General features: G+C 39.1%; 1 protein-coding gene across 8 annotated transcripts in view; it reads right to left on the bottom strand.

Moving 5' to 3' along the window:
- Window positions 1-21900, bottom strand: part of TAF2 (TATA-box binding protein associated factor 2) — a 104320-nt gene that overhangs the window by 60691 nt on the left and 21729 nt on the right. For all 8 annotated transcript variants that reach the window (XM_070382873.1, XM_070382870.1, XM_070382872.1 and 5 more), the window contains 12 exons: window positions 19610-19728; window positions 17744-17885; window positions 16307-16538; window positions 13840-14024; window positions 12761-12874; window positions 11514-11613; window positions 9653-9738; window positions 6398-6533; window positions 3451-3605; window positions 2690-2804; window positions 2293-2402; window positions 639-704 (listed from right to left, as the gene is read on the bottom strand). In XM_070382873.1, the coding sequence (XP_070238974.1) occupies window positions 639-704; window positions 2293-2402; window positions 2690-2804; window positions 3451-3605; window positions 6398-6533; window positions 9653-9738; window positions 11514-11613; window positions 12761-12874; window positions 13840-14024; window positions 16307-16538; window positions 17744-17885; window positions 19610-19728 (1560 nt within the window). The remainder of the gene's footprint in view (window positions 1-638; window positions 705-2292; window positions 2403-2689; window positions 2805-3450; window positions 3606-6397; window positions 6534-9652; window positions 9739-11513; window positions 11614-12760; window positions 12875-13839; window positions 14025-16306; window positions 16539-17743; window positions 17886-19609; window positions 19729-21900) is intronic.

Here is a 21900-nt window from a genome sequence, read left to right as displayed (position 1 = left end):
GCAGTGATATTTGGTACCCAAGTTAGTAAACAATTACAGATATTTTCTATTTTTATAAATATTTACATTTTTATAAATACATAGGCATTAAAAAATACACAGGCACAATATGGACAGGCAAAATAAAGTTTGAGCTACATTATATTTAAAAATAAAATGCTGTCAATCAGTAAGTATCACCACAAAAAATGTAGAATGAGATTTAAATTGCTTTTTGCAAACACAGGAGGCCTCAAAGTGCCCTGAGGCTCTGTCCAAAGACAAAGAGAACTAGTATCATCCGAGAGTTCACTGGAAACGCAAGCCGTCAGCACTCAATTGGAATGCTGGGTCAGAAACTAAATTCTAAGGAGATCCCCAAGTATTGCACACGCACTTCAACTTGAGAAGCACTGCTCTAGAGACCACCGGGGAAGCAAGGCTATTTCCTCTGAATTTTATCCAGGCCAGGCTAGATTTACTTTTCTCTGTTTGATTAATTATAATTTTATGTTCAATCTGTTATCAACATAAAGTTTCTTTTGCCTTTTGAAAGTTTTAGAAGCACCAATTTCAGGACATTTACATACTTTTAGATGTATGCTACACAACAAATGAGAATGCAGAAAATACTGTATCTTTGAATTTAAGTAACTTACTCCATTGCAGAAAGATCCATGTCAACTTCTTCACCATTCATCAGTGGAATTTTTTTCTTCTTATTCCTACATTTAATGAAAAGTAAGTTCGAAAATTCTGACATTTCCAATTTTGACAAGAGATAAAGAGCAGCTGAAGTTCAAATTAAGAATCGCATGTAGTGTTGAAAGATATTCTAAGGAGGAAGAGAGGGACAATATACTGGAATTTAAACACAACAAAACCTGTCTACTTTGAAACTTAAGAGAATGAAGTAAATGATATTAAAAGGTCTTCCTGATCAATGTTTAACAAAAGTCAGAAATATCTAATTAAATGTCAACTTAAAACATATACATATTTCCAAGAACTGGTACCTGGAAATTTTATACAAGAAGATAAGAGATCTACCAATAAAGAAATGCTTTATTAAAAACAACAACATAGGCCTGAAATGAGAAACGAATAATTCTGAACATGTGCTATACATGCAAGGTGCTGTCTTATATGAAATGAAGAAGTTAACTACAAAACATCCTCACAGTATGGATTAACATGCATAATTAATTAATATGCATAAGATTATGATGAGCCAAAACAAAAGCAACTGCCTCCATGCAAATTACTCCTGAATAATTAAATCTTCTGGACACTACAGTAAATGCATGGTCACGTGAGGACAAATACAAACAGGAAGAGAGCACAGTCTTCTTGTGCTCCTCACGCCAAATAATAAGCAGATGACACACTGTTATTACTGAGAAAACAAAGCCAAGGAAATGTGATGAAAAGGGGAGCAATCAGATGCTCCCAATGTCAAAGGTGGACAGAACAAAAAGAAGAAGGATCTCCTTTGAACTAAGAATTTTCACAGAGAATGATTACAGGGAGACTTTAGAACCAAGCTCTCTAAAGGACTCAAAATCAACCGAGATACTTGTTTGAGATGACCTAAGTGCAGTCATGAGTAAAAAACTTTTGTTCCTCAAATTCTGACATTGCTACACACTCCTCCAGCAAAGAACAAAAATGTTCTCGTTTTTCATTAGTCAGAGTATGTGCCAATGAACAAAAATGCTCTCGTTTTTCATTAGTCAGAGTATGTGCCAACGGCTGTTAAAAAAAGTGGTAAAGAAAAAGCATAGTAAATAGAAGATGCACCAGGGCTGGCAACGCGCCTTAGAAAGGCGTCTCCGGTTCTTAAGGCCACGGTGACACGGGGAACACGCGGGGTAAAGCAGACACAGGAAGAGAAGGCAGGGGAACACGCGGGGTAAAGCAGACACAGGAAGAGAAGGCAGGGGCCTTTTCATGACGTATGTACTAAGCTCCTTTCTTTAGAGTCAATGTTCATTTCCTCCAAATTTTCTATACCTATTAATCCAATGAGATAAGTAAGTACAACCCTAAGCAATCTGTCCTGAATTTTTCCTGGCTCCCAAAACTCAAACTTCCATTCCACCTCCCCTTGTTCCTACAAAGTAAGGATTCTCATACTTAAATTTTAAAATTAATTGTTTCATTCTAAGGATAAAAGTGTTGTCAAGAACAGAAAGTAGATAAGGAATATGGTAATACGAACTTGAAGTAAAATGGGAAAAAAAGATGCTAGATAACATGTCCTCTATCTAAAAGTTAGGTACACACCAGGGTTTCACTGTGGGTCGCGCCTACCTTCTGCTTTTGGAATGGCAAGGTATGTCATGTTTCAGGCTGTTCTCTTCAATCTGCAGTGTATGGTTGAAGGACCCGTCTAATTCCTGTACTGTCACTTTAAGTGGTCCCTTTAAAAAGAAACATGCCGTTCAAAGATAGTGCCAGGAGAAGAAAAAACAAATCACATGTATTCTTACACGTAAGGAACATTCACCACGATGTTAAACAACACTGTATAAGACTTGCATGTGGAGACACAGAAGAGCAGCCGGTGCGGGAGGAGGTGGAACTGGGAGACTGCTTCCCCAAGGCCTCTAAAAGCAGGCCCTCCTTCCCGCCACCCACAGGCCCTTCCTTTATTTAAACTGGGCAGAAAGTGGTGCAAAAAGGCCATTTTGGGGAAAAAAAAACTTACCACATATTTCTGGGTTCCAGGAGATGTATAATCTTGTTTTATTTCCAGTTCCAAGACATTTCGCTTTCTATTAAAGGCAAAACTTCCGTAAAATTTTACCACTCCACTCTGGTCTCTGCAGAACTGTGAAGGAATCTGCATACTGGGACAAACACGCACTAAACAGAACACAGTACTCATCAGGGTGTGAGATTCTCAAACACATTCCCGCCAGTGCAGAGCTCGAGAGCATACCCCACTGTACACCAGGTGGCAAAGCACTCAAAATTCCTGCGAAAAATGTTTTCCCAGATTAAAAAAAAAGATCCTGAAACATGAAGGAATTAGTTTTTTTGAAAGAAGCAAAACCACTCTACAGGGTTATTAATATAGAAAGTGCTTTGAAATGAAAAAATGTAACAACCGAAAAGTTCCCAGATATCATGCAGGCTGCGCCAACCCGCCCACGTGGGAAGTCATGAGACCACTGCATCTTACAAGTGGCCCCACAGGCCTGTCTGGCGTGTATTTACCTCCTTGATCATCAAGCCTACTGCTGCACTCACACACTAAGAGGCACTTTAAAGGAAGCGAAACTTCACGAATACAGATGCGTATGGACGTGTGCGCCTCAGTGACTGGTTGGCACCTCAGAGGAAATGATTTACAGTTCCTGGCAACATCTACCATTAATTGCCTCCTTTTATCCCCCAAAGCTCTTCCTTCTTCCCCTTATACAAACAGTCTTCCCTCCTTTGCTCAACTACTACAGAAAAGGATACACCCACTGCTTTATTAAAGGCTGGATGTCTTTGCCAGAGACGTTCGAGATGGATTTCAAAAATCCAGATGTGGAAACCAACATTTGACTCCACATATGTGACTGGAACTTCTGAGATGAAGCAGTACTAGCCAAACTTAGCAGTTTATTGAAAACCTGTAAGAAAGTATCATTTAGTATATCTGTGTAACACAATTATACATCGCTTTCAATCCTGTCCTATTCCCACTTTGCAATGTAAGTTTCTTATAGACAATCATAGAAGACAACAACTTCACATCTTACTTCAAAGACTGTTTGTAGTTAAAAACTACGAGCAGTAAAGCATGAGAAGATTTAAACAGCCAGACTACAAAACTATTCTTCTAAACATAACTGAATTTTAATGATGTCCTGGCCAGACAGTGACACTGTGTTTTTAGGAACTATATTAATATACATTTATAATGTACTGTGCCGTGAGCTGTAAGAAGTTGAGAACGCTCGTGTGGATTTACGCCACTCTAAGAGTGGACTGGCTCTTTACAGACCACCTCTCACTTGATATTTTTGTTCTTCAAAGGCAAGGTGAAGGACAGAGGATTCAAGAAACTTAATTTTGAGGCCAATTTAAAATGTTTTTTCAAAAAGATTACTAAAAAGTTATTTTTCATTTACCTCTAAGAATATTACCAATGGAAAAAAAATGGCTAAGCATTTATAATACAAGTGGTTTCTATTACCTCAACTAGAACATCTCAGCAAGTTCCACTAAAACTTGCTTAAACATAAGGGAGAACTTAGCAACAGAAAAAATAAACATCTTTTAGATAAATTTGCTTTTTCCTGCTGAAAATATCTCTAAATGGGGCACTTCATCTTTAACATTCTAAATAATGCCAAACAAAATCCTAGCATAAAGGTTTTACTTTTAACCTCACACTTTAATTTTATCTTCATAAGAATCCTGCATTGCGTGGGTAAGTATTGATGCCCACTCTGTATCTGGGGAAACACAAACAAAAAGAACAGGAAAACTGGCACAAAAACAGAAATACAGACCAATGCAACAACACAGAAAGCCCAGAAATAAACCCCTGCACCTATGCTACCGCCAAGTTGCTTCAGTCGTGTCCGACTCTGTGCGACCCCATAGACGGCAGCCCACCAGGCTCCCCCATCCCTGGGATTCTCTAGGCAAGAACACTGGAGTAGGTTGCCATTTCCTTCTCCAATGCATGAGAGTGAAAAGTGAAAGTGAAGTCGCTCAGTTGTGTCCGACTCTTAGCAACCCCATGGACTGCAGCCTAGCAGGCTCCTGCGTCCATGGGATTTCCCAGGCAGAGTACTGGAGTGGGGTGCCATTGCCTTCTCCATACACCTATGGGTACCTTATTTTTGACAAAGGAGGTAAGAATATACAATGGCACAAAGACAGCGGCTTCAATAAATGGTGCTGGGAAAACTGGACAGCTACATGTAAAAGAATGAAACTATAACACTTCCTAACACCATACACAAAGATAAACTCAAAATGGATTAAAGACCTAAATATAAGACCAGAAACTCTAAAACTCTTAGAGGAAAACAGGCAGAACACTCCATGACATAAATCAAAGCAAGATCCTCTATGACCCACCTCCTAGAGTAACAGAAATAAAAACAAAAGTAAACAAGTTGGACCTGATTAAACTTAAAAGCTTTTGTACAGCAAAGGAAACGGTAAGCAAGGAGAAAAGACAACCCTCAGAAGGAGAGAAAATAATAGCAAATGAAACAACTGACAAAGGATTAATGTCCCTAATATACAAGCAGCTCATACAACTCAATACCAGAAAACAAAAAACCCAATCAAAAAGTGGTGAAAAGACCTAAACAGACATTTCTCCAAAGAAGACATAGAGATGGCTGACAAACACATGAAGAGGTGCTCAACATCGCTCATTATTAGAGAAATGCAAGTCAAAACTGCAGTGAGGTATCACCTCACACCTGTTAGAAAGGTCCTTATCAAAAAGTCTACAAACAATACATGCTGGAAAGGGTGTGGAGGAAAGGGAACACTCTTGCACTGTTGGTGGGAATGTAAACTGATACAGCCACTGTGGAAGACGGTCTGGGGATTCCTTAAAAACTAGGAATAAAACCACCACATGACCCGGCAATCCCACTCCTAGGCATGTACCCTGAGGAAACCAAACCCGAAAGAGACACATGTATCCCATCGTTCACTGCAGCACTGTTTACAACAGCTAGAACATGGAAGCAAACTAGATGTCCATCAACAGATGAATGGATAAAGAAGTTGTGGTACATATACACAATGGAATATTGCTCAGCCATAAAAAAGAACACATTTGAGCCAGTTCTAATGAGGCGGATGAACCTAGAACCTATTATACAGAGTGAAGTGAGTCAGAAAGAGAAAGATAAATATTGTATTCTAACACATATATACAGAATCTTGGAATATAGTATTGAAGAATTTATTTACAGGGCAGCAGTGAAGAAATAGACATAGAGAACAGACTTATGGACATGAGAGAGGGGAGGACAGGCTGAGATGTATGGAGAGAGCACATGGAAACTTCCATTGCCATATGTAAAACAGACGGGCAACGGGAATTTGCTGTATGGCTCAGGAAACTCAAACAGGGGCTCTGCATCACCTAGAGGGGTGGGATGGGGCGGGAGAAGAGAGAGAGGTTCAAGAGGGAGGGGAGGTATGTGTACCTATGGCTGATTCATGTGTAGGTTTGACAGAAAACAACAAAATTCTGTAAAGCAATTATCCTTCAATAAATAAATTTTTTTTAAAAAGAACAGTTTACTTACTGGACAAATAGCTAATTAGTAACAACTCCAGCTATAAAGCCAGATGCCCTGATTCCTATTCTACAGAATAGTATTCAGATTATATGCATATAGAAAAGACCTTTCTTTACAATTATCAAGTTTTTACTACTTACTTGTAACATAAATTCCATACTGATCCTATTTTCAATCAGTCTCATCACGAGGTGAGCTTTGCACTGGAACATAGTGTAGTACTCCCAGGACAGCGTGTGCGGGTGCTTTATGGAGAAGTGTGGGTGGGGCGCTGGGCTGAGGAGACAGGTTTTGTAACAAATCTGAATGAAATAAATAATACATTTCATGGCTACATCAAGACACTAAGTCAAAAACTTCATGGGAATACCTGAGAAATTTACTTAGTATGAGACCAATGAAGACTAGGAAACATCTAAAAATAAACTTAACTATAAATAAATTAGAAAGTTTTATGAAAGGACATAAATGAAAATTTGAATAAATGGAAACATCCTAGTGTAAATAATTCAATGCTCTCCAAATTCATTCCTACAGTCAATGCAAATCCAATCAATATCCCCAGGTTAAAGCATACACAAAGAACCACTCAAGATGGGCCACATATCTAAAACAAAAACAATGATAAAAGTACTAAAAAAAATTAAGGAAAAATTTTTCTTTTCATAATCTTGCGATGGGAAAAATCTTCATAAGGAAAAATATAAAATCCAGAGGACTTAAAGACCAGATTGACCATGTAAAAATGAAAAATTCTAACATGATGAAAGAGATTATCAGTAAACGAAAGGCACAGTCAGCAGAAAGACTTATGACATACATGAAAATCTGAAGTGTTTACACTTTTTTACTATTTCAAATACTGCTACAGTGACTAACTTTTAATACATATGGAAGTACTTCTCTATGGCAAATATCTAGAAGAATAATTTCTATATGATAACAGAAATTGAACCCATTTTAGAATTTCGATTGGTACCAACAAATTACCCTTCAAAATTAGTGTTACCAAGTTATTGTCTCACAATCAATATGTAAGAATAGTCATTTAAAGTGAAAGAAGTGAAGTGAAGTCGCTCAGTCGTGTCCGACTCTTTGCGACCCCATGGACTGTAGCCCACTAGGCTCTTCCGTCCATGGGATTCTCCAGGCAAGAACACTGGAGGGGTTGCCATTTCCTTCTCCAGAGGATCTTCCCAACCCAGGGATCAAACCCAGGTCTCCCGCATTGCAGGCAGACGCTTTATCATCTGAGCCACCAGGGAGTCATTACACTTCCTTAAAAAATACAGCATATTGAAATTTAAAATATTTGTTAAATTGATATTTGAAAAATTACCTTTAAACTTATTACTTCTGAGCTTATGCATAGCAATATGAAAAGGGTTACATAAACTCCAAGGTATAATGGAATAGTACATACAGCATGCAAACAGAACAAAGTAAATTCATGTATGGCTTCCCAGGTGGCTCAGTGGTAGAAAATCCACCTGCCAATGCAGGAAAAGTGGGTTCAATCCCTGGTCCAGAAGATCCACTGGAGAAGGAAATGGCAACCCACTCCAGGATTCTTGCCTTGGAGAACCCCATGGAGCCTGGTGTGTAGCACACAGGATCGCAAAGAGTCGGACACAACTACCCCACTGAGCAACAACAACAAAGCTCGTGTACAGCTGCGGACTGCTCGCCAGGATACAGACACAACTGACTTCTTAAAAAGAGGAGCGTACAGTAACACGCATACTTAAAGTGTATTTCGTGACTGCCATATACACACAAAAGCCAAAAAAAAAAAGAGGTCTGGAAGACAATATACCAAATTTATAATCATGGTTATCTCCAAGGAGAGGAAGTGGTAGGAGTGAGACGTGGTAAAAGAGGGCTAAACAAGATCTTTTCCTTTTTATTCCACAAGCTTCTAAATTGTACTGTTTTGCATCTCCTCAAAGAACATGCATTCATCTGCTATTTTTACACATAAATTTTGAAAATCAAACATACAGACAGAACTAAATAAACAGGCAAAACAACGTAAAAACATTCAGTGTAAATAATACTTGCACACAATGGGAAGGCTCTAATTACAGCCAGGAAGCTGCCAGATAGCAGGCGGTCAAGAGAACAAAGTGAAAGGAACTACTATTCGGATGAGTGCACACTATGCTTAAAGCTTTATCTCAAGTGACCCTTATGATTAAGGCAGATCACCACTGTTTGACACATTAAAATACACACACACTTAGAAAGGCTATATAATTTTTTTAGCTCACAAAAATCAGTAACTATAAAAATCCAAGTTTGTCTAACTCCAAACTCCTATGCCTTCCCACTGACTTAATCTTATCTCCGTGACCATGCTTCAACGAAAGAAAAGACTCCTGGAGAACAAATTCCAGTCGCTTAGCCTTTGTTGTACTTTTAGACACTTGGGTAGCCTCATCAATCCTACAGACCACAAGAGAAAAACTGCTTGTAAACGCACAGAAAATATACAAGTTTACAAAGGAAACCAACTATAATGAGAAACAGCTATCAAAATATTTTTTAAAACTATGACATCACCAATATATGTGCTAGTTTACTAACGCATCAAATAGCAAGATCTAGGAAGTGACTTAGCAGCAGCAGTGGCCTACTGTTGCAATTTTAACGTATTGAGAGTAAAACATATCTCAAGATATCTGCTAACAATTAAAATGTGATAGGATGACATTCATGATTTCTACATTGGCAAAGTCACAGCACTGTTATCTACATTTATAATTAAAGGAAACATAAAATTCCAGTTAATAGTAAAAATACAGAAAAAATTTCCCATCCAATTCAGTTCATATTCTGTTAGTGAACTCATGGATCCTAGGACAAAGAAGAATTCCTGCTAGCACCATTATGTCGCTATAAATGGCTATTTCCTTTACAGTGACTTAAGAAACAGAAACAAGAGAAGGAAATAAAAGGGAAGAGTAAATAAATGTCTAGATAGTTGGCCATTTAGATAAACAGGTATAGGCAGGCTGTGTTGATGATGAAACCACCTACTTAGACTTAAAAAATTAATCAGTGATACATAAGCAAAATGCTTGTTCCAATATTTTTAAATTTCTATGAGAACAGTATGATATATTAATATTAGCATTAGGAAATTAACATGAAAAAAAAAGCACTGTCTTTTTAAAATTCTTTTTTTAATGTAAAGGTTTTTTTAAATGTTTAAATCCATCTACAGCCACCTCATGCAACAGTAATGAAAGGAGTAATGAGAATATTACTGGTATCTGTGGTCTCAGGATAGACTACTTCTGTGGCCTGTATGGGCCTCATTATGCACAAAAGTGATTCTAAGACTAATCTCATAAAGCAAGGTTTGTAATATCATCTCTGAACAATAAACATACTTATCCTTCTCTTTTCCTCCACCAAACATAGGATGTAATAAAACTCCACCAGTTTTTAGTTCATACGCCACTATTTTGTCCAGCTCCTAAGGATGTAAAAACAGAGGCCAATGAAAATTATTTCCCATATTAAACTTTAGACCTAAACTGTGATTTCTAATTTCCTGGAATCAGAACGTAAATTTCCGAAAGTAAATGAAATGTATCTGGAGAGTAGTTGTGTTCTCATAAACGAGGCAGACTGCACAGCTGGCTGAGACGGAGCCACATAGCCATGTCTCCTGTGGGACTGCAGGGCGGCCGGCAGCCCAGTCACATTTCCTAGTGGCTCTTCCCAACCTCTCTGACCCGTTCTCCAAGTTTCTCTCTTCCTTCTCTGTATTTTGCTTCTGGTGGAGGATTTAAGCAAGTAAAAACGGATAGGGATAAAATTATATCAGGAATCTATAATTTTAAAACTCTATTTTTCTCTAATATGACACAGGTCAAAATGAAAAAAAAAAAGTTTCAGTGGAAAAGAAAGACACCATAACTGTGCTGAAAATCCACGACTGGTTCAGAGAGCACACAAGCAGGACAGAGAAGTGGCAAAAACCAGTGAAGCAGTGAAAGGCCAGGTCTGGAGCCTGGATCTACTGCTCGCTAGCTATGCAACCTTAGCCAAGCAAGTCCGCTGGGCCTCAGTTTCCTTCTCTGTAAAATGCAAATAATGACAGAGTAGTTAGGAGTTTAAGATGGTTATTACTTATAAAATGTTTGTAACAGTACCTGGAATACCATAAATGCTGTATGTCACATTTCCCCCTTGATTAACAGTTTCTGAACTCAAAAATGGACTTGTCCAGTTGTAGATACATGGATTGTTTCTTAATTCTCAGTGTTTGAGTTTTGACAATTACTTTTTCACTTACTGGAGTTCAGGTTTAGATGACCAAGGTACATAAAATGAGAAAAGAGGGAGAATAAAAAGGGCCCATCTAATGAGGGTATTAAAGGCTAAACTTTTTCCAACTGAGAAGGGAGAAGATAAGCAGGATAATTAAACACATATGAACAGAATGGGCTGGGCAAAATACAATCGATTTTTTGGTTTGGCCAAAATCTTTAAATAATGGGAAAAGATGCAGAAACAACAGAGAACTTGAATGCCCTGCAGGACTAGGCGGCGTACGGGGCGTACTCCTCCGACCCGGGTGCTGCGGGCACTGCACGTGGGTGTCTCCAGGCCCTGCCCGCAGTGTGGGCGCTGCCACTGCTTACTCTCCTGATACAAGAGGCTTGGAGAGATTAGCCCGAATCATAAAGCTTGGGAGTGAATAAAAGTGAAAGCAAACTGGCTCCAGAATCTGGGTTCTAAGTCTAAACAAATTTAGAAAGTACGGCTCCTCTGTCCAAGGAATTTTCCAGGCAAGGATACTGGACTGGGCTGCCATTCTCTACTTCAGGGGATCTTCCTGACGACCCAGGGATTGAACCTGCATCGCTTGTGTCTCCTGCACTGGCAAGAGGATTCTTTACCTCTGGCACCACCTAGGAAGCCCTGAGAAATTACATTAATGCCACAGAACTACATTAAAAATAATTACTGTGAGGAGCAGGAATATATCTAATAGCTGAATTGATGTTTAAGGAGCTTACTTATTCTCATTCTTAGCAAAAGTCTTTGGAGGCCAACAATAGCAACAGAAACTAGATAAAATAGATAAGTCTCTATAAAACGATTCTCATTTTTTTCAGAAAAAATCAGGGGCTTTCAATTAACAGTAAGTATTTTATAGTTACTAAAAATAAAGGAAAATCTGGAGAACACGAACATGTCTTATTGACTTCTATGTAGATAAATGGATCCAGCTGCTTTTACCTCTTTAATCCAGTGGCGGTATTCATTAACACCAAAAGTTTTTTTCATCCAAAGACCATAAATATAACCAGAAATTCCTTTCAATACCCATTCATCAGACCTAAGCAAAAAGCCAAATAACAATATATTATTTATTTTAATATAAATAAAATATAATAAATTTTATTATTTTAATAATAAGAATTCTTCCGATAAGGCCAAAGAGGGTAACAGAGCAAGCATAGCAAGTACTTCTCTGCCTGTTTAAAGAAGATAAAAGTCCTGAAACTGTTTGGTCCCCCACTCCCTCTGGCTGCCCCCGTGTGTCTCGGGGCTCCTGCTCTGGGCTCCCTCTGGCAGAACTCCTCCCCCAGGCCCACCCACACCGCCCACTTCTGGGCAACCACAGGCACACAGCCAGGACCACACGGCTCAGCTCTGCAACGCCCACACTCCAGCATTGCCAGCTCCGCGCATAATTATAGTGGCACCCTAAGACCTGAAGTTTAATCACTTATTTCTTAGTTTCTTAAGAGGAAAGACAATGACACTGTTCATTCAGGTATATATTCATGTTTATCTATTCATTCATTCAAATATTCTGCCTACATGTTTCAGAGACTATTCTTTAGCGAAACTATGTGTCTTAGGAAATAATAAATTAAGAGGCCTTACCCTCTGTCCTTCACCCTCCAGAAAGAAAAAACAAAAAGAAATCAAGACTTATATACTATCAATATATGTTATAATCGTAGGTTATAATCTTAAGGGAATTTGTCTGTTTCTTCAAATTTACCTCAGGTTAATCAGAAAGAAAACAAAAAGTATTTTATTTCTCACATTTTTCAAGTAAATTAGTTCAAAACCAGGCACTCACAGGAACCCCTACAGCACTGTCAGCACTGTGGAGGGTCACTGCTTCACCATAGGAACAGCTAGGGCACTGAGGCCGGCATCAGACCCTAACCGCTGTTCTCTGCACACTCAAGTCCTTGTATCCACAGTATGTATTCAATTCTTTAAGGAACTGCTACTATCAAAATTCTTACCTTATTGAAAATTACAGAACTGATTATACTAACATATTGAGGAAATGGCCAAAAATTTAGGATAAAATTTATACTCATTTTTTTCCTTTAAACATATACAGAATAGTGTCTGTTAATTATCTGCGGTTAGAACAAAGTTCAACTTATGCTGCAGGCAAAGAAAATAAAAATAAACTTTTCTGATTCTTCTCAGGAGTTGTAAACTTTGAAATTACTCACCAAGACATTCTGGATATGAAACATCCAAAAAACTGCTGGGCCAAAGACTGGGCTAAACACCTTCTGGTCAAAGGTGTCTCATCTATAATCATAGCACTGTGCAGCAGATTCGTGCTGGAATTTCAAAGAGCAGACAGCTAATTATAACCAAGAAATAAATAACTATTCAATCAAAATAAAATAATCACACTTTTAAAATGATGGAATTCAACTAAGATATAACAGAGAAAAAACAGAATACTCTCCCCAAGAGCTTTCACATCTTTTCAAATTTTAGCTGAAATCCATATTTTAGTAACTTTTGTTTGAAGTACGGGCTGTAATGTTCCCCGCCAATTTCCATGAAAAATATGAATATTCTTTTTGGGGGCTAGGCAGTTGCAGCAGCAATCAGAAATTGATATGTTCATCAGAGACTAGTAATTTTACAAGGGGGGTCTTCTAATTTCAAAAATCTTTTCCTAATAATACTATTAACTTTTGTCCTATAATATTTACTTTCAAATACCCTGACCCATCAGATCTTCTAACCACTCTGAAGAATGCACGAACACTACTACTATGTCCATTTTACAGAAGAGAAAATAGATGCAGAAAAAAAAATTACCGATCCTGAGACATAAAACTTCCAAACTGTGAACTTTTCAAGGAATAAAAGAAGGGAGGGAGATAAAGTGGGTAAGAGAAAAAAGAAAATAAAGTTTTTTCCTCATTTTTTTACATACAAATTTCTGATGATATTAGTAAATTTTTATATGGTGCTAGGACAAAAACTCCACTAAATATCCATATAGTACTTTGTATATTTGTTTAAGTGCATAAGCAGAAAAGAGACTAAAACAAATACATAAAGTATTAGTAGCAGATAATTCTGGATAAAGATAATATATTGACTCTCTTGGGCTATTTTGAAATTTTCTTTATGCTTTTCTACATTTAAACATTTTGAAAACACAGAATTTCTACAAAGCCATTCATAGCTAAACTGAAGGGAAAAAGTTCAAAATGCATCTTAAAAATGATCACAATAACCTTCACATCATGAACCTAATTTAGTCATTTCAGATTTGGATACAGACCTAAAAATGCTCATGGAAGCATACGCAGCCACTTCAACATAAGCTTCATCAATGAACACAGTCTTAAAACAGGAATATGGGTATCGACATGTAAGAATCTCTTCATAAAATTCAAAAACTTCATGAAGATATGATGTGGTATGTTTGAGCAGTGGAAGAAGCTGCGGTAAACAGAAATGAGTGACCTAGAACAAAAGCAGGGAGGACCGTTAGACAGGAGTCAGCTTACATCTCAAACTTCCTCAATATCTCGATTATAAATGAGGCCGCATTTAAGTCCCTCCCCTCCCCTCATTTTTACAACAAATCCATGGCACTGAGATAAAACACTGGTATGAAAGTAGTGACTACTGTTATTATGTTTATGAAATATTCAATGCATCAGAATATTCATGATAGATTTTATGTCTATGAAATGCTTAGGTTAGATCCAATGAAAATATAACTTTGGTTACAAATTAAAAGTTTCTCCTACATATGCATACAAAACAAAAATAATCTAAACTTCTAAGACTTACTATAAACTTGCCTTTTACTCATAAATCTAACCTAGTGAATACTGCACATCACAGTACTATCTTACATAATTAAAAGCTGACCATCGTCAGCACATACAAAGAACAATATGAAGGCTGCAGGGAAGGCTTACTGGTAGTGAGGAGATAAGAAATGCCAGCAACAGAGATAATAATTCAGACTTCCTTCCACTACATCCCACTTTGGACACAAACACGCATACACCACCTACTGCTGCACTGCCCCTTGCTATGACTTTGTGCCGTAAGAGTCACGTCAAAGGCGACGTCATCACTCTGACCAGCAGGCTTCCCAGGTGGCGCGGGGCTAAAGAAGGCCTGCCAGCGCAGGAGACGGGGGTTTGCTCCCTGGATCAGAAAGACCCCCTGGAGGAGGGCACGGCAACCCACTCCAGGATTCTCGCCAAGGGACTCCCACGGACAGAGGAGCCTGGTGGGCTACAGACCATGGGGTCGCAAACAACTGGACAAGACTGAGCAACTGAGCATGTAGGCACTCTGACCAAAATGCTCCAGAAAGGCTTTATGAAGAAGACTAGATCTCAGCTAATCTTTTTGAACTGGACAAAAGTTTGACAGGTATGGACAGAAAAAGAGGACATTGCAAATGGAGTCAAAGACAGGACAAAATATGGTTTGGTTGAAAAAAATATAAGTAAACTATGTTGAACAAACATAAATAGAAAAGAAATGAGGAAAAAGCTAGAAAGGACTATTAGGGTCAAATTCTAGATCCTCTTGAAAGCCATGCTAAAGAGATCTGATGACTGCAGGATGTGGAGGCAAGGAAAGCTTCTAACATACAATAAAAAACTACTCTTCTAGCAACATTATGAAAGAACAGACTAGAGACGACCATAAGTGAAGGACAAGCGTGTGTGGATTACTAGTGTCAGGGCCCAAACTGCACTGTGACGAGCACTCTTATTGGTGCACAAACAAAAGAGAAAACACTATTCATCAAAAAAGACTCGCTTTTAAACAAAGCTACAGGATAGCAAATCTACTAATACAGGAGAAACTTTATTTAAGAGGGAAAGACTAAGTCACTGGCTTTAAGTATTCAAGAAAAATATTTCTTGACTGACATTTATGTTTTTCCCTTCCAATGGTTCAGTGGGAAATGAAAAATTCTTCCAAAATATGAACCAGGTACTAATCAAATTTTGATTTTAAAGTTGATCATTTACCAAAAATGGTAAAATTCACTGCATCTTAGCAGTGAATACTTTTAAGAGTCATTGTTAAGACACCAAAAGCAAACCATTCATAAAATATCTTGAATATTTTCCATGAGTGATTTTATAAACCTTGTGAATTAAGGGATTCATTCAAATGTTACTTTAAACCTACACGGAGACTACGAGGGTCAATAACCAACGAACCACTTTATACCCAACAGAAACGTGATGTTTAAGGAGGCCTAACAGCACGACAGGGCTTATCAACTGGTCCCTAATTTAGGATCAGACATGTGGAGGGAACTGCAGGAAACCTCAGTGAGCTCACTGACCCAGGCTCCAATCCTGCCTGCCTTAACCTTTCTCTTCCCTCTACATTTGCTGAAGTTAGAATAAATCTTGCTTTTTAATTCTGAAACTGCAATATTTCAGGTTCTGGAGAGGGAACTAGAACATTCATAAACTCAAAGAAGTTCCATAAAAAATCAGTTATAGAAATAAACCAATATTAACCAAGTAACTAACCAAGTTACTTGAAGCTCTTTTGGAACACTAAGCCCTCTGATGAAAAAAATACGAAAATTTATGAAGAGTTTATTGTCATTACACATTTCAGATTAAAAAACCTTTCTCTCTAGTGAGAGCTGTCGTAGCTGAAAAAAGAATTAAGAAAAACTTGGTATTTTATTCATGTTCCCCTGATCAGGCTTGAAAGAGTAGGAGAGAAGGGAGCAAGAAGCCCCAGTTTACCTCATGCATATATGGATCTACGAGGATTTCAAAAGGTCCAATGGCCAAGGAGATGTTTGATGCAGATGTTGGAATGGTAAGCATGTAATGGAAGGTCTTTTTCCTCATGTCATGGGTATACACAGTCTCCACCAAATCTCCATTGGAAACCGCCACCATGGCGGCATCCACTGTAAACTCTAACTTCCATGTACATAATTCAGAGTATGAATCAACACATGGGAACCAAAATCTAGAACAAAGATCAACAGTACAGAAAATGTTGAAAATGTAACCTACATTGTTCCTCCCACATAGAAGTTATTTTAACATTTACAGAATGCATACAAAAATTTTTTTTTAGATCTCTGCACACTAATGCTTTCTACTGAGCAACCTAAAAGAATGTGATTTAAGATACAGCCCTGTCTCCAAACATTACTTGGCAATATTAATAAAATACATCATGTGGTACCTCCAGTTTAAACCCCAAAAAGAAGTAACTAAGTCTGAGTTTCTGATTTTTTAATTAAAAATAATTTTACTTATATATTCAGTTTTTATGTAGCATTCATTTTTGGGAACGAAAAATGCTTACAATCAAGTTTTAAAAAATACAATATTCAGAATCCATCCCATACATCAGGAAACTGCTTCTCTGGAATATGTGATGCACTGTATAAATTTAAACAGCACTGATAAAGCCAGACATTAAATTTCTAGTCAATGTTCTACTCAGATCAGGTTTTACTGTGTTCCAGGGTCTGAACTTGTTACTGAAATAAAAAGGATAAGACAATATCCCTGGCTTGGAGGAGTTAACAGTCTGAGGAAAAAACAGAATATTTCAATAGCGTGGTTAACTACCGAGCTCCGAGAATGCACTACAGTTGGGTGGAACAATGCAGGCGCATCTCACTCCACAGTTGCACAAGAAAGGCGGGTATGCAGAGCACATACGTGTGCTTCCACTACTGAAGTTCAAAACCAGGTGCAACTAGTCTATGGCATTTTGGAGCTCAGGATGGAGGTTATTTCTCAGGCCATCAGGAGAAGCAGTGAGTGGAAGTGGGTAGGCGTGGGGACTGTAGTGCTAATAACGCTACCGTTCTTCTCGGTGTGAGTGTGAATTACAGGAATATGTTCAGTCTGAAAAGGTACCAAGCTTTCTATTTACAATTCATTAATTTTCTGTATGTTGTTTTACTTCAATACAAAAGTTTAAAGAATAAAAGAACTGAGATGACTTTAGAAGAGCAGACTTGAAGAGGAGCGGAGGGAGGACAGGGCTGAGGAAGAGCCATCAAAGGGGCAAGATCCAGCAGGGGAAAGCGGCTGCGGCCCGGGTTCACACTTCTCATCCGACATGGAATACCTGTACTGCATACACACACGTATAGAGAAAAATACAATTGAAAACATGCAATCAACTGTGATACATAAGAATGGGTAATCTACCTTGTGGAATTTTGATACCCACAAGAGAACACATGAGCACCTCTCTCTGCCATGCTTCCCTCTACACTGGGTACCACAAAATGCAGACCTCCTTTTGGCTGATCCAAAGAAAAATTGATGTGTATCTTTAGGACCTTTAACTCTGCAACAAATAAATACATACACAGACATATAAATATATATTAGGTAACAGCAGTCGACATAATAAGGGTAAAGACTTACACTGAACAGAAAGTGGGAATCAAAGCTTGAGTTTTACCTAAAAACACCACACTGTCTAACCCCATGCAGGCTGCTACCATCTCTGCCTGCAGGAGCTCAGCAACCTGCTTCTCCTGGTGTCCTTAGAGCAAGCGTGAAGTCGCTCAGGCCTGTCCGACTCTGTGCAGCCCCAGGGACTACAGTCCACGGAATTCTCCAGGCCAGAATCCTGGAGTGGGTAGCCATTCCCTTCTCCAGGGGATCTTCCCAACCCAGGGACTGAACCCAGGTCTCCCGCATTGCAGGCGGGTTCTTCACCAGCTGAGCCCCCAGGGATTGGTGTCCTTATCTCCACTCAATTCTACTCACTGCTAGCTGTGGGCTCTCAAAACACAGATCATACCATATTCTCCTCTCAACATTTCTGGCAGTGCTATACTGCCAAAAAAAAAAGTTCAAAACGACCACCTAGGACACTGACGGCCTTCCAGACCCCATTCAAAACTTACTTTTCAAGTCTGTTCACTTACTAGGCTCCCACATATCCTGCTAATCCTGCTTGTGACTTTTGAGGAGTGGGAGCAGGGAGTGGGGTAGGTGGGAAGGATCACCCAAGAACTGACATTATGCAGCATTATTCATTACGCTTTATTTCTAAGCAATAAATATGCACTGCATTCCCAAGGCTGCTTCCTAGGTGGCATAGTGGTAAAGAATCCGCCTGCCAGTGCAGGAGACACAGAAGACTCGGGTTCAGTCCTTGGGTCGGGAAGATCCCCTGGAGGAGGAAACAGGCAACTCACTCCAGTACTCTTGTCTGGAAAATCCCAGACAGAGGAGCCTGGTGGGCTTCCGTCCATGGGTTGTAAAGAGTCGGACACGACTGAACACACACACATACACATATCCATCATTCACAAGATTAAAAAAAAATGTTTCTTTTCATTTCCCCCAACATGACAACAATATGGACTTCTTCCAACCCCTGAATATACAATGATGGCCTTCCATGCCTTTCCCCTAAATTAGGCCATATCTCTAAAAAATAAACTCCTCCCCCCACTACACACACACACACTATCCCCAAAAGGCAAAAACAAAGTACTTTACTTCCTTATTTTAATTTTATACAGCAAAATAAAGGTAGGCAGAGATGTATAATAATTAAAATAGCTGTAACTTTATACAGGAAAAGAAAGAATTAGAAATAATACAAGTGTGCAGAGTGGGTGTTAGAAACCCCAGGTTCTAGCCTTGGCTCCTCTCCTCATCAGTCACATTCAGCAGGTCACTTACTGTCTTTAGACTTCAGATTGCTTTTCTGCGAAAGGAAGAAACTGAATAAGATGATTTTCTAGGATCCTTCCTTTTACAAAACTCTGTAATTCTAAACTGACTTAATATCATATGAGTTCTGAAATCTTGACAAAGTATTCCATCCATTTGTTTTTTAAAATAACTTTCACTTTAAAAACTACATTGAAATGAGCTGCTTTTTGTTGATTGCTGTTTTCCTATTAGCCAGTTATCTTTAAGGAAAAAACCTTCAACTCCTGTGAATCTCAGCTGATTATAATTTAAATACCATAAACTTTCATGAAAAGCTTTTAGTTACTGAAACCAACATAATTTAACTGTACAGTCAATATGTTCTTGATATTTTACCATCGACGTGTTTCCACAACTCTGACGGAACCTTAATGCACAGCTCCCCATTCCCTGCGTCAGGATCCACAGCACTAACCGCAGCCGCATAAGCATTGGAAAAGTAATTGAGATTTCTCCTGGGGAGAGGGGAAAGAAGAGAGAAAGCCAGGCTTAACAATAAGACACGTATTTCACCAAATGTTTTCTTAAATACTTGGCACCACTTGTTTGTAAGCATTATATCATCTTACATAAATCACAGGAATGCTTTTTAGCCAAGTTAACTGTAGATTTATTGCCCAAGACAAAAACTTGTCTAAGAAGGCCAAACCAGTCAAACCCAAAGGAATTCAACCCTGAATATTCACTGAAAGGACTGATGCTAACGCTCCAACACTTTGGCCACCTGATGCAAAGAGCTGACTCACTGGAAAAGACTCTGGTGCTGAGAAAGACTGAGGAGGAGAAGGGGATGAGAGAGGAAGAGATGGTTGGATGGCATCACTGACTCGATGGTCATGAGTTTGAGTAAGCTCCGGGAGTTGGTGATGGACAGGGAGGCCTGGATGCTGCTGTCCATGGGGTCGCAAAGAGTCGGACACGACTGAGTGAACAACAAGCACAGTGGCATATGTGTCTATTAACAGTCTATTCACCAATGCTGTGTGCTTATTATGACTATCACATCCTTCATTAATTTTAGAATACCAAAGCCACTACAATTTCCTGATACAAATGTAAAGAATACAGGTAGAACTGAAAAAATAATTATTATCTATCTGGCAAAAATTTGAATGGATTCAACAAGCTTTATAATCTGACAGAAATTCAAGATGTTTAAAACGAGTCAAGATTAATTCCTCAAAATATAACACTGCTCCTCCTCACTTCAGAGTACATGACAACATAAGCTCAATGAAGGAGGGGAGCATTTGTGTGGTTCACCGTTACATCCTCTAAATGCCAGGGGACTTTCAATAGGTAGGCTTAGTAGCTCAGCCGTGTCCCACTCTCTGTGGGGACAGCCCACCAGGCTCCTCTGTCCATGGGGATTCTCCAGACTGGAATAGCTCGAGGAGGCTGCCATGCCCTCCTCCAGGGGATTCTCCAGACTGGAATACCTCGAGAGGCTGCCATGCCCTCCTCCAGGGGGATTCTCCAGACTGGAATACCTCGAGAGGCTGCCATGCCCTCCTCCAGGGGGTCTTCCCGGCCCAGGGGTCACGCCCACACCTCCTGCACTGCAGGGTCTTTCCCGCTGAGCACCTGTTCAGTGGGCACTTGGCCTTATCTCCCACTGGATGAAAGCCATAAACAGAAGACTTATGGAAGTATGAAAACACTGTTCTCATCTGATTTTCTATCTTTTCCATAAAGTAACTCATATACATATACATTCATACACACACAGATCACATTTCCTCACTGCAACCAGCGAAAGTAACACAGAGGAAATGGAACAAAGAAAGAGGGCAAGGAACGGCAAGAGCAAGAAAGCAAGATCAGACGCGATTCTGTGAGACACGCTGCTGTGACCTGCACGCCAGTCGTCATGCCCTGAGATGAAGCCACCAAGGACAGTCGGTGACATCTCACCAACTGAACACATCTTTAACCTGTGAGAAGACAAGTTTCATGTCCTCTACAGAATGACTGTAGGGAAAATAAACCAGGAAGAGCCATTAAAGAAAACATTACACACCCTGGACATGACAGAGGCCATTCCTCCCCCACCTGCAGCTCTACACTAACCAGGAAGGATGTAACACCAACCACGGCTTTAAAAACTACAAAATACAAGGTTCTGAAAGCAGTTAAGCCAATTTCTTGGTACTTTTAACACTGCCTTTCTGTTAGATAAATGTGTGAAATAAATGGCATAAAAACTCCAGGACCACAATAAAAAAGAAATATATGTTTTTTGACATACCGTCTTTCTCTTTTAATTATCACGCAGTAAAAGTAACTTTCTCCCTTTGGTATGTAGCGCTGTGAATGTCAGTGTGTGTAGCCGCTACCACGAGTGGGATACGGGACAGCTCCGCCATCCCCGAGCCCCTTGTGCCAAACACATGGAATCATAAGGATGCATTTTTGAGGCTGGCTTTTATCTCACTCAGTATGTCTTTGAAATTCATCTAAGGTGTACATGTACCGGCAGTCTGTCCCTTATTATAATGAACAGTATTCCACCGTACAGACTGTACCACAGATTGTTTATTGTTTATTTACTCCTCCACTGAAAGACAGCTGGGTTCTTTCCAGTTTTTGGCTATTAGGAATAAAGCTGCTACAAACAACCGTGTATC

This window comes from Bos mutus, chromosome 14 (assembly GCF_027580195.1).
Source record: "Bos mutus isolate GX-2022 chromosome 14, NWIPB_WYAK_1.1, whole genome shotgun sequence".
NCBI lineage: Eukaryota > Metazoa > Chordata > Mammalia > Artiodactyla > Bovidae > Bos > Bos mutus.
This window is presented reverse-complemented; position numbering and strand designations above follow the sequence as displayed.